The sequence below is a fragment of the Sturnus vulgaris genome, chromosome 14 (assembly GCF_052056855.1).
Source record: "Sturnus vulgaris isolate bStuVul1 chromosome 14, bStuVul1.hap1, whole genome shotgun sequence".
NCBI lineage: Eukaryota > Metazoa > Chordata > Aves > Passeriformes > Sturnidae > Sturnus > Sturnus vulgaris.
In genome coordinates, this window is record NC_142256.1 from 17,220,353 (window position 1) to 17,233,923 (window position 13,571).

General features: G+C 37.4%; 1 protein-coding gene across 1 annotated transcript; it reads right to left on the reverse strand.

Annotated features, from left to right (window-relative positions):
- Positions 1-1,817: 1,817 nt before the first annotated feature.
- On the reverse strand, positions 1,818-6,554 carry LOC148222178 (uncharacterized). The gene is made up of 2 exons (XM_088173419.1): positions 6,341-6,554; positions 1,818-6,098 (listed from the first exon to the last, which is right to left on the reverse strand). The coding sequence occupies exons 1-2, from the start codon at positions 6,526-6,528 to the stop codon at positions 5,816-5,818; spliced, it is 471 nt and encodes a 156-aa protein (XP_088029545.1). The 5' UTR covers positions 6,529-6,554; the 3' UTR covers positions 1,818-5,815.
- Positions 6,555-13,571: the final 7,017 nt, after the last annotated feature.

Genomic DNA, 13,571 nt, shown 5'->3' on the forward strand with positions numbered 1-13,571 from the left:
GCATCTGCAGTAGAGAAAATATCCCAAAAATAGCTCAGGCTGCCAATGACTTGCTGAAACCTGAGAAAGAATTACTGAATTTAAAGATCTGGCTTGCTGTGGGTGTATGATTAAAGTGAGAAATTGCTGGCAGGAAGAACCTAAGATGAAACCACATGCTTAAGGAGTAACTTGTGAGATCACTGATATCAGAATGAGCTGATCTCTGATTTCCCCTTCCTCCACACAATGCCAGTTAACTCTTAAGAGTTCCAAGAGAGTTCCAAGTGGAAGAAAGTTCTTCAATATGAAATAGGAAATATGATCCAAAAAACACCTCTTTCATCTGTAATGTAGTGACAGTATTTCATAGCAGTGCCCCATTTCAAATTTAAAAAAAAATTAAAAAAATTCAGAGCAGTTAGGGAAGTTGATGTTTCGCAGATATCTGACTTCTGGAGAGCTCAGTCTGTTGTAAGGTATAAGCTAAATACTCACTTTAAACTGTTTGTGGTCCCACACAGTGAAATGGATTTCAGGCAAAGTTTTGAGGGATGGATGGATGGATGGATCGATGGATGGATGGATGGATGGATGGATGGATGGAGAGAAGGAAGAAGGAAGGAAGGTGAGAAGGCAGGAAGGCAGGAAGGCAGGAAGGCATGAAGGTAGGATGGAAGGAAAACACAATATTTAGAAACTTTTCTGCAAACAGTGACTTAAGGACAAAATGACAAGATTTGCCAGTGTTTGGTAGAGTCTTGGAGGAGACACTGTCATCTCTATATGATGCCCAGAACAAATTACAGTAGCTACTCCAGGTTGTTCTGATCTGTAAGTGCTCCCCGTGGATCCCTTGTGCTTGCACAGGTCACTAGAGCGTAGCATTCTTTAGCCCAGTTCTCAGCTTTCTCCCTGACACTTTTTAATGGTACTTCCTTGATTTAGAGGAGAACAAGAAGCAGTTGGCAGAAAGCAGGGTACATTGGCTTTACATCAGTTCAGTTCCCCAAGCAGTGCCAAAAGTAATCCTCAGTAACCTATTTAGATCAGTATTAAAGCTGCCAGAGCATGGACAAGGAGCTAGTCCCCAGCTTCTTTGTACTGACACTGAAAAGGGAAAAGTTTTCAGTGCTGTAACTGGGTTAGATTCAAGCCACATGGGACTGGATTATGAGAAGCTGCTTCTTTGGAAAGCAATTCTGCATCTGAGAAAATATCACCATAATTCAGGATGTGCTTTCAGTTTAACATCAGTTTTTTGATATGTGCAAAAGAATAATGGACTGATAGAGAGAACAAAATATTTACTGTGCTTTAAACATAATAGTGTGTCATCACCATTATGGTAGGACTGTCTACTTGATGCAACAAAGCTGTACTTAAGAGTGTCTGAGCACTTTATCTTGAAGATGCCATGAATATGTGAATATATTTAATATATCCTGGTAGCTTCACCCTCATAATGACATTCTCTGGTGTCGCTGTAGAGATGGACAAGACACTTGTTTCTTCATACATAATAGCCACCTGTATTGTTCACAGCTCATATTTATATGGTTTTCTAAAAACATCGTATTTAATTCTAATTGGTTAGTGACTTTTTGCTAGTCTGTTCATTGGTTAGTAGTTGCTAGTGTGTGTGCTTGTAAAGACTTTCTTCTCTAGAAGATGTTTACATTCTTGTCTTCTGGGAAGAAGATGTTTCACACGATTATGAGGCCCTCTTCTCACAGATGCGAGTTGACTCCCACAGGACAGGCTGACAGGCTGATTGTCATAGATACCTGTCAAGCCTGCTGTTAGCTGTACCCAGCCAAAACAGTAGGCTTGAGACATGATTTTACAAGGCCTTTATTTTGTAAGGTTTTACTCATATGCAACAGTTCCCCGTTTTTTGTATTTTATGCGAAGGGTTTGTGTCCCCTGGTGTTAAAACAGTTTGCACCTGTAAGGCTATTATCAAGACTATTACTGGTCATCTGCTAGATACAGGATAAGATACATGGGATACAGATCACAATCAATAAAAACTTATCAAACACAAACTTGTCACTGACAGAGACTTACAGTATAGGAGAACAAAAGGATAATGTCCAAGGTCCCCTAGGAAGTGGAAACAAATGGCTACTTTTTTAAAGTTCATATGGCTGGAGTTCAAGGGACCTGCTCTTTAGGCAGGAGCAAGTCCATTAGCTGGAAATGTTGACTTTGACATTACTGAATGTCTTTCTGGAAGCATGAAACAGGGAATAACTGAAGAAGGTTAGTAGGAACACAATACCCTGGTGGTGAGTGCAGTAGGACATAAGGCCTCTGTTGGCAGGTTGCCTCTGTAAGAATTCAGACACAGCCATGTCCTTGCAGTCCTACTTCTGTTCCTGCCTTGGCTATGAGGGCTGGATGGTGATTAGGTCATTCTTCTTCTCTCTGGGCCTCATTTTCTCGGAGGCCATCAATGTTTGTCCAGATGAGCAGCAGGTAACCACTTTAGACCTGTTGGAAATAAAACACATGCATGCCTTCTCCCTAGGTTAGTAATTCAGCTAAGCCTTGCCATTGCACACTCAGTTGGGGATGTTTACATAGACTCTTTTAGAAATTGGTTCTGCACATGCAAATCTTCAGAGCAGCATCCTTCTGCTGGGAATCAAATTGGATGATTTGCTTTCAAAATTTCTAGTGTAAATATTGCATTCTTTAAACGTTCTTGAGGAGCCATATTCCTCCTTTCTTTATTTTTTCAACAGCATGTCTCTCATTATGAACATGAAGGCAACATAAAAGCAAAACAATACATGTGGTAAAACAATAAACTTACAGTAAGCAGAATAGGTAATGCATGGAATTAGTAGCACATGAGAGATAGGATGTTGATTTAGAACAATACATCATCAATTCCCTATATACTGTGCCATCACCCAGAGTCTGCAACAGCTGGCCTCAGTTGGCAAGCCTCGTTTCACAGTGAGGACCTGGAAAACCATTCCCAGGTAAGGTCACCAAGTTCACTTCAAAAGGGGGTTTAAAAAAAGCTGTTAAAAGTCCAAATCAGCAAGTCAAAGTGACCTGAGTATTGTTTTGGTGCAGAAAACACCTGAGTCTGTTGGCACACTTCCCGACCAAGTAAGGCCAGGGCTTGGCCAGAGTCCAGTCCTTAACTGGAAGGGTCTCCCTAACATATCTTAGAAACAAGCCTCTCAGTAATAGCAGTCAGGAAAGCTCCTTAAAATGATACATGTCTTGCAGGTGGCTACACAAAGATATGTTAAAGTTTGTAAAGCAGCTGGCTTTGTCATTTATCCTTAACTAAATAATCAATGGTACCATGAACAAACTGCAAGTAACTAAACTAATGTATATATGTAACCTTAAATAATATCTTATGGATAATGCCTGTTATAAAAGGTCAGTGCATTTATGTGATGAGATTAATACATCAGCAGTAACTGTCTTAACAAGTTAAGATAATGTTTTCCTAGACATTTATGGATATTTGACATTAAAGTGAAAAAGAAAGCACTAAATACCTTACAACTAATAACAGCCATAATCTGGAATTATTACTCATTATTCTGTGTTACCTATAGAAGATAAAACTTTGTTATAAATGATTATGTTAATTAACCAGTACCAAGTATTTCTACCTGTAGAATCTTCGATGAAATCAAGGATCTAATAAACTGTGTGTTCTTATATCTTTACCAATATTTAATCATAATGGTTTAGACGGTTCCATTGTATCTCTATAACAAAATAACAGTACCTTGTAATTTAAATGAACCTCATTAGATGTTAGTTGCATGTAAACTTCACATTACTCATTTCTATAATAAAAGAATTGCATCTTATAATTTAAACAAGAAGATTTTAACATAGCTTAAAACTAATTTCGGTGAAATTCAATGTCACTTATATATAATTAAATATAACAAAAAGTACACCCAAGAGAACTGGAAATTAACATTATTGAAATGGAATAGAAATTGATCTTAATAAAACTTGAGCAAAAATTAAAATAAGTTAAACTGAGCAACACTTAACTTGAGTTTGTTTCAATTTAGCAACACTTCAACTTAACAGAAATTAATTTTGACAGAAACTAATCTTAACAAAAATTTACTTAATAGAACTTAACTTTACCAAAATCTTAACCTGGCAGAACTTAAGTGTAACAGAACTTCAAATTAACAGAAGGTAAACCTAAAATCACTTAAATTCAAGAGAACTGAATCTTATCATCACTTGAACTATACAGAATTGAAATATAACAGAACTGAAAATTAACATCACCGAAATTTAATAAAACTAGAGTTGAGAGTGTCTCTTTAAAAGTTCCAAATACAGTAGAATTTAACTAATTTTGACTATCATTACAAAAAAGTTATTGGAAATCTGTTATACAACAGTTAAACATCAAAGAACAATACACAGGTAAACAACAGTTCTGTGACTGAAATAGAGCAACATGGATTTACTGGAGAGATAATAAAGGTGTGACAAGTATGTTGTAATTTTACGTAATTTAGTATTGAGAATAACTTAAAGTAAATGCAAATATTATTGAAAATAACTTGTTTGTAGTGAGGATTTTTCTGGTGCATGTATAACCTTGTCGGATTTTTTTTTAAGTGCAGCTTTACTAAAAAAAAAATTACAACAGTGTAGATTTTGGCAAAGTGCCTTTCAAACCTGCTCCATTTGCAGGTGCTTGTACAATAGATTTGAGCTTGGCCCAATAGAGGTAACAGGATATAAATATTGAAGGCTAAAACAGCAAGAAACTGTTTTGATATCAAGTCCAATTTCAATTTATACGTGGTAAGGAAAAATGACCACTCGTGAATCACTAAATAGCTGCATTGATCTGAAATGTTGCCACATGTGGTTTTACGGCAAAAAGATTCACAATAAAATTACCTTATTAAAATTGTGGGGTAAAAAGCAAGCAAATGTGTAAAGTTAACACAATTTTGTCTGCCTTTCTAGTGGCATTTAATGTACTAATTATAGCTAAGTGTCAAATAACTGCTGTAGATAAAATTCAAGGATTGTCTTGAAGAGAACAGAGGAATGTTTGATCTATGACTCAGTCCAGGCTTGAAAATTAATTGCTGTTCTACATCTTCCTAAAATATTTGCAAACAGGAGTCCTCCAAACCTTTAAATTCAGCATTCAATTGAGGGCACCCACTTGCAAATATTTTTAAAGTATATAGATTTCTGATCGTCGTAATAGCTAACACCAATTTAAGTTTGCAAAGAACCAGTGTTAATTTAGTGCAATCAGACTTTTAAATCAAAATTCTTGAAAAGGGAGTGTATATTCCACATAGTAAATTCTATCAATCATGCAATATATCAGCTTTTCTGTTCAAGAAGTTAGATCTTGCCACATTACACACAGACAACTTTAAATCTCTCCAGTAACCAATCCTGTTAAAAGTCACAGTTCACTGAAAACACAAGGTTAATTTTAACAAATGTGTTTCAATGCGTCTTCAAGACATTCTGATTAACGATGTGCCACAGCTTCAGCATTTCGTGTAGGGTGTGATCCTGCCGTGCAACAGAGCTGATCGGCGGCTTCTAGCAAGTGCCAAGCGGGGTGGCGGCACACCTCACTGGGGGCGGTTGTACCGCGCGGGGGCTCCAGACTGGTCGATGCTGTCGCCCGGGCTCGGGAGGAGGCGGCAGAGCTATGACGAGACAGGGGGTGGGCTGGGGAGGGACCTTTCAAGCCTGGGGGACCAATGCCTGCCATGGGGCCAACCATGGACAGGGGGATCGATCCGTTCTCAGGATCCTGTCTTGGATCCATTCTCAAGATCCACGTCTAGGATCCGCACCCAGGTTTGCTATAGAACGAGTTTGTGGAAACAGGGGCTATATGACAAAACACCCACGGTGCGCCGCGCGGCGCAGATCGTTCTGCGCACCGCGCAGGCGCAGCAGCAATTGTGCACGCTGCGCAGGCGTGCGTGGCGGGGGTAGTTCCAGTTCTGTTGCTTGGCCCCCTTTCTCTTTTGTGAGCTCGGCGCAGCGTCCGCATTCCCAGTTCCGTCTCCAGGACTAGGTACCTGGGTTTCTTCGGCTCGTAATTTTGCATCTCTTTCTGCCTTTAGTAGTTTTAAAGTGACCAAAGCAAAGTGGTCATAATATCTTTAGCAGTCTCATCGTCACGAGAAGTGGACCCAAAAATAAATTCTCCCGCCCGCTCCCAGCTTGACTAAATACATTTGTTGAGTCAAGGGCCAGGCCTTGGCTTTTACACCATAATAACAGTTTTTAGCATCCATATATTCACTATAGCTTTTTCTTCGGTAGACACTTGAGTTGCTATTTTTTTCCAGTAGCTCACCTTTTCAAAATTGAAGTCCAGGCTGTCTTCCACGGCTCGGTGGCGGCAAATCTTCGGAGACTCGGTGGCCGCGTATCTTCTGCAAGGCTCCGTCCCCGCCGCGGTGTTTCCCGCGGCTGGGTATTATCACGTCGTTGGTCGCCAGATGTCACTGTATAGACGGACAAGACACTTGTTTCTTCATACATAATAGCCACCTGTATTGTTCACAGCTCATATTTATATGGTTTTCTAAAAACAGCGTATTTAATTCTAATTGGTTAGTGACTTTTTGCTAGTCTGTTCATTGGTTAGTAGTTGCTAGTGTGTGTGCTTGTAAAGACTTTCTTCTCTAGAAGATGTTTACATTCTTGTCTTCTGGGAAGAAGATGTTTCACACGATTATGAGGCCCTCTTCTCACAGAATGCGAGTTGACTCCCACAGGACAGGCTGACAGGCTGATTGTCATAGGTATCTGTCAGGCCTGCTGTTAGCTGTACCCAGCCAAAACAGTAGGCTTGAGACATGATTTTACAAGGCTTTTATTTTGTAAGGTTTTACTCATATGCAACACTTTGGGGCCCAGGAGCTAAGCATTGTGACAATAAGTAACCATTTAAGTTGCACATATACAAGGGTAGCTAAGAATGCCCAACTATGAATGTCCCATTTGTAGGTGCTTTGGAGAAAAAGGTGCATCATCAGGTCTTTTCATCTGTCTTCAATTCTAGCTGTTCTGATCATAAATGTTTTTCTAGAAGCTAGAAGAGTAGACAATCCCTGAAGTACACTGGTCATTTAATCTATATTTATACCCCAGCAGCACCTTTCTGAAATACTGCTGCTGACCAAAAGGAAATGTAGAATATAATAAATTATGGCCTGAATAATTATGACTCATGTTGCAGCATTCACTCTCAGACAGCAGGCAGGAAGCACTTACACACGTGTTGATTTATAAATATATCACATAAATTTCACAGTGAGTGCAGGAAATCTGATTACTAATCTCCTAAAATTTCTATTTCCATATTTGAAACAGCAAGTGATAATACAAAATACTTTGTAAGCACCTTTTTAATAAATTAATAAAACCTAAATCCAGTAGTAATAGTGGCTAAAAGGTAACTCATTATGTGTGGTGAATTGCTAGTTATATATCAGCATGAGACTATCATTAATATCTGTGTGTTAGCAGATGAATGAACTATGCATTAAAAAAAGAGATTCTTTTCCCGCCCACCAATGGTGTAATTAATTCAAATACTTTTTGTCTCTCTTTGTTATGAAGAGGTTGTTAATGCAACACAGTAACACAGTCAATGCAATAAAGCAGTGCTACATCTCAAACAATCGGAAACTTAGTATTCAAGCCATTCTCTCTTTGTTATTGTTGAATCTCATTAACACTGAGAGTCTAGACCATAAATTACTTGTATGTGATAATGCATAGTTTTGCATTTTTGACTTAAGTATAACATAGGGCAAAAGTGAAAAGAAAGGAGTGTGGTAGAATTCTGGGCAGAGACAAGATGGAAATGGCATGGAAACAAAGGCGTTATCATACATTCATCATCCTTATAGCAATACACTAATGCTTATGGTGCTTATCAGATAGATGTATGGAGAAAATACATCTTCGCCTAAGCATGATGCTTTAAGTCATGATTCCTCTAAATTTTCTAAATGTGCTCCTGGGAGTTAAATGTTTGAATATTCTTGTTCTTTTCTTCATCTGAGTCCTTTCTTTAATATCATATGACATAAGTTTTGCCTAAGCATCCACTGTAAGCTAAGTACTGGCTTTTTTCTTTATGGTTTATAGGAATATTTAGTACATCAGTTCGTTTTTAAAATTTTACAAAAGGACATTTTAGCCATCTTCACAGCATTTCTTCATTCTCTTTCCATTAAAAAAACTTAGCTCTTGCTTTACTGACTTCAGAATATATATTTTTTTTTCTTTCACTCCGGGGAGGATTGAAAACTTTGTGAGTTTTATCTGAGCACTGAAAGAGTTAAGATTTTGAACAGGGAAAAGAAAAAAAACAAGGCTACAATGCTGGAGCTTTGTCAGGATCTTTGAAACCTGGCTACATTGGAAAAGTAGGGGGAAAACGGCTGGGATTTTAAATGAGCCTGAGTTTTTTTAGCTGCTGTTTAAAACCCCCCCTGATCTCTGCCAGGCCATGCCAGTCCCCAGACAGGGGGTCCTGCCCTGCCCCCTGCCAGGCCCGCAGGCCTGCGGTGGAGCCAAGCCTGGGCCCTGTTACCTGCACTGCCACCAGAAAGACAAAGAGACTCAGTTCCGGATTACCTCCTTCAAAATGAGTGTTCACGGAGCGAACTAACTTTCTCCCATTGGCTGTTGAGGTTGTCAATAACTAAACTAGCTTTCAATTGGTCCCAATTAATCTACAGATGAAGCCCCCATAGAGAGAACTTTTCTCTAAGTTTTTTTTCCCAGGTCAACCCAACACATTCTATCCCTTGCAATGTGAATACACATTTTAAAAATATTATTAAGATTACATTCAATTTACTACATTAAACAGGGAGAAAAAGAAAATTTAACATTAACCACTACCCCTAGATACTTTACCATAATCATAATATAAACTTTCTGTTATTATTCTTACTTTATAATCTAATACATGTTTTGCTCTTGCTCCCTTTAATTGATTTTGTTTCACAACTCTATTAATTGCCTGCATTCTCCACCAAAAAATGTTTTGGTTAAATTTAATTTTTTTAAAAAAATGCTTTTTTTTTCAATTTAAATTTTTTGGCCAATGCACTAAATAATGTCATGGTTTTGATTTGCCAATTTAAATATACTCATTTTCTGTTGTGAGACAGAACTAGGAGCAGAAGTAAGGCAGGCTTAAAACTTAAAAGACTATAAAAAGATATTTATTAACTATACAAAGAAAAGAAAAAAAAAATTCAGAATAAGATTTTTCAGACCACTCTTTTTTTCCCTCTCCCAACCTTTAAAACAACAAAACAAACATATAAAAAACTATTTCAGTTAGTTCTTAACTGAAATAGGTTTTTTTCAGTTCATTTTAAAGAAAGAAGGTATTTTTTGTGAGGTTATAAGAATTTTTTTCTACAAGGAGGAAAAACACCACATTTTTCATGGTTTTATTTTCACAATTTGCATCCGTTCAAGATCTTGCAATTGTGGCACTTCTTTCAACTTTACAACTTTTCTGAAGTTACACATGTAAGCTATGTCAAATTTATGGAGTATTACTTTTAAGAATAAAATGCTTTCAAGCAAAAGTTCTTTTCATTTTTTTTTCTTTCTGTTCATGATTCATTTTTAAAAGACTAAAATTCTTTTTTTTTCTTTAGAACAAAAAATTTTTAACACAAGTGCTTTTCAGTTTAAATGATTTATTAAATAGAACATTTCTAACTTTTCATGTTTTTTTTAATATTTTATAAAAATATTTAGTACATCAGCTCATTTTTACAATTTTACAAAAAAGCATTTTAGCCATCTTCACAATATTTCTTCATTCTCTTTCCATTTAAAAAACTTAGCTCTTGCTTTACTAACTTCAAAATATCTTTGTTTTTCTTTCACTCCAGGGAAGATTGAAAAGTTTATAAGTTTTATCTGAGCATTGAAAGAGTTAAAATTTTGAACAAGAAAAAGAAAAAAACCAAAGCTACAAAGCTGAAGCTTTGTCAAGATCTTTAAAACCTGACTACATTAAAAAGGAGAAAGAAAAGCAGCTAAGATTTTAAATGAGCCTGAGTTTTTTTAGCTGCTGTTTATAACCACCTCTGGTCCCTGCCGGGCCATGCCAGTCCCCAAACAAAGGGCCCGGCCCTGCCCCCTGCCAGGCCCTGCACTGGGACCAGGCCGGGGCCCTGTTACCTGCACTGTTGCCGAAAAAAAGTGACTCAGTTCCAAATTACCTCCTTCAAAATGTGTATTCACAAAACAAACTAACTTTTTGCAATTAGCTGTTAAAGTTGTCAATAACTAAACTAGCTTTCAATTAGTCCCAATTAAGCTACAAATAAAACCCCCATAAAAAGAACTTTTGTCTAAGTTTTTTTTTTCCCATGTCAACCCAACACAGAGCCATAAATCATCTGCGGTTGTGCCTATCTGCACGTCAGGGGTTGTATTGGACATCCAGGAAGGTGTGAGGGTCTTTGCCTGTAATTGCTGGCTGATCTGGAGAAACAGAGAACAGAGACCTGTTTCCACCAGCCCAGTCCAGTCACCAGACTGGTGTGGATGTAAATGAGAATTCTATTACAGAAACCTGTTGAGCTTCACTGGGCAGGATGTCACCAATTGTTTTTCTTATGAGGTAGTCTCTTTTTCAGGGAGTTCTTTTATCATGAATTTCAAAATTATATCTGGCGCATCTAAGTAACTGAAGTAGGAAGACTCCCAGTGGATTGACAGATAATTCTTTTTATCACAATGACAGAGCTGGTACAAAAATGACACTTTGCATTATCCTTAACTGTGACCAAATTAGGCCTCAAATGCCAGCCCTGGTAAAACCAGTGGGAAGAGAAAATGCACTATACCTGACAATGCAGCATGAAAACTTTAAGGATGAATTTACCTGAAGTAACTTGGAATTTTAAAAAAAAAGGGCTAGGAAGTATCATAAGTATTAGTGCCTAGAAGATTGTGTCTGTCTGGATTGTTTGAACAGTAAGGATCCAGGTTTGGTAGTATAAGGAAACCTGAGGCTAATGGCCTTGATTACTGCAACTGTCTTTTTTTCATGTTAGAGTACAGTGTCCCATAGCTAGCCCTGTTCCCCTAGGCAATGTACAAAAATGTGCAAAATATATCATTTTATGCCAGGAACCTGAGAAGTGAGGTCTCTCTTTGTACCTGACAGGTGATTTGCAAGGGCTTGTTAGAATATATTTCTCCCATTTCAGCTAAGGTTAATTAGACATAGGCAGTTGCTGCGATCTACCAGAGTTTCTTCACTCATTTTTTCTCTCCTATTTTTTGCCCTACTGTCTGGGGCATTCTCCTTTGTTTTTTAAACCAAATTTAATACCTGTTTCTCTTGCCAAGTGCATTCTGATTGTGGCTCATCCCATCCTACTCTATTCCAGGCCCATTCTGTTGCCTTATATTTTGATTTTCTTCTTTAGTTGGAAGCCTGTTGTTAGAATGGATAAATCTTGTTCTATGTAACTAAAGGAAAATTGCCAGTATAATAGAAACTGTTTGTAAAATTGATTTTGTTTTCTACAAAGGATTGACTGGAAGGTTTTCCCTATAATGGTTCTATACAATCAGTAAAAAAGAAAATTAAAAAAGCCAAAACAAAACCAGAGGAAAGCCACAACCCTCCCTCCCTCTAGGCATTGAGTTTCTCATCAGTTGTCATTGCAAATTTCCACAAATGCTTTTGGCACCATTTCGAAAATTCTAGCTCTGTGTTATGCTTTTGTTTGATTAATGACTAGTTCCAGAGATTTCCTCTGATGATCCTCACATAAAGAATTATCAATTACCTCAACAATGTCTGGAAGCAGAGTATGTCAAGTATGTCGTTTGCTTCCCTAAGCTTATAATGAAACATCACATAGTATTTCTTGCCCTAAGGTAGTAATTTGATGCATTCTGCATCTGCCTGGCCCAAGCGTTGCAGGTTTGCCATAGCAAAGTGAGACATTATATTAAGAAATTGCTATTAGCAACCATCAAATCCACACTTATGTACATTCTATGAAATGTTCAATTTGATCTTACTGTATTTGTTCCATTTTATATGTACAATAGGATAAACTAGAGTACTCCAAAGCAACCTACTCCTGAATACTAACAATACTATTACTAAAATTTTATTCCAAATGGTAGGGAAAACATTGAGCAAAATAGTCCTGGTCCTACTCCATTGAACAGCTATAAATCCAAGTAATTCTTTCTCAACTTACACATTTCAGATATGTGAAGAAGGTAAGTTTTGTAATTGATATATCCTTTCTTGAGATGAAAGAATCTTTATCTCAGAGTTGTGATTAACCCAGTTTTAATGCATAAACTTCTGTGACAAGAGTTAGGGCTTTATTGTTGAACTTGATTTTAATCTGAAGTGTACAAATCAGGAGACGTTCCATTAAAAGTCAGCTGCAGCCTAACGCCCATCAGTGGCATTCTGTCTGCTATTTTGACTATGGAGAAAATCGGCTATTGAAGGTGCTGTGATGCCTTTCCCTTCTCTCACCATCATTATCTGTCTCCATGCAATCTAAGACAGCTTAGAAGTCCCTCTTCTTAAAACATATTTTTATATCTCTGCTGCCTGTAGTCAGAGGCGGCAAACTAAGAAGAATAAAATGCAGTGTTCGAAATTAGGGTTTCATGGTGTCTACCATCATTTCACAATTTCCCGTTACCTCAGAGACTCTGAGACTCCTTGCTACTTTTTCTGTCATTTGGAGCATTTTGCTCTGCATCTGATTTCTCTGTGGAAGCAGTATTTTTATCAGCTCATGCTGCTTTTCCTATGAGTGTCAAACATCTGTGGCTACAGGTCTTCTTGAAGTTTTCTATTCCTCAGTTTAGAAAGTACTGTTAATAGAAAACTTTGTGTTCATTGGTATATTGAATCATATGCACTGAAGCATGTACCTGAAGATAAGTATACACTGTAGTAGGACTTTATTCAGGACTATTAGAACTATATTTAACCATTCTTTTGAATCAATGTAGTTTTCATAAGTTGTTTCAGTATTAGGGCTTTCTGGTGTCCCCCTACATGTGCAAACTTTTGATTTCCAGAGATAAGATTTTGCAGTAGCTGAATAAGGTCTAAATTGTGTTTTTCCATTCTTGTCCAAATAGCCTGCCAGTTCCAACACCAGTTTATCTAATGTGTAAACTGGCCAGCAGGGCTTCATAAAATTATTATTTCTTTCAACAGTTTTAGTTCTTGGTCTTTTCTCAAGAAAAATTTCTCATGACTTCAATAGGAATTTTGCCTGAGGTCTGTAGAATCCTATTTAAGATTTAACTGTGCTGTTTGACAATTATTGGTTATAACACACTGAAACATTATCCAGTGTGAATCCCTAGTGGATCTAATTCTGACCTTTCAGCAAATTGGGTGTGGACAAGAAGCTGAACATTTCAAGAAGTGTTGTTGCTTATATTAAAGAAGGGAAATAATTTGATGGTATTTTAAGAATAGCATTTTAAGAATGTCCCACTGTGTAAGAGCCAAGAGGGATGCGGGGCTCCAGGGG

What these genes read in the sequence shown, in the direction of transcription:
- LOC148222178 (XM_088173419.1), bottom strand. Translation starts at nt 6,528, where the DNA reads ATGTATGAAGAAACAAGTGTCTTGTCCGTCTATACAGTGACATCTGGC. An exon ending in TGGACTTCAATTTTGAAAAG is followed by an intron (nt 6,099 to 6,340) that starts GTGAGCTACTGG and finishes AAACTACTAAAG; the next exon opens with GCAGAAAGAGATGCAAAATT.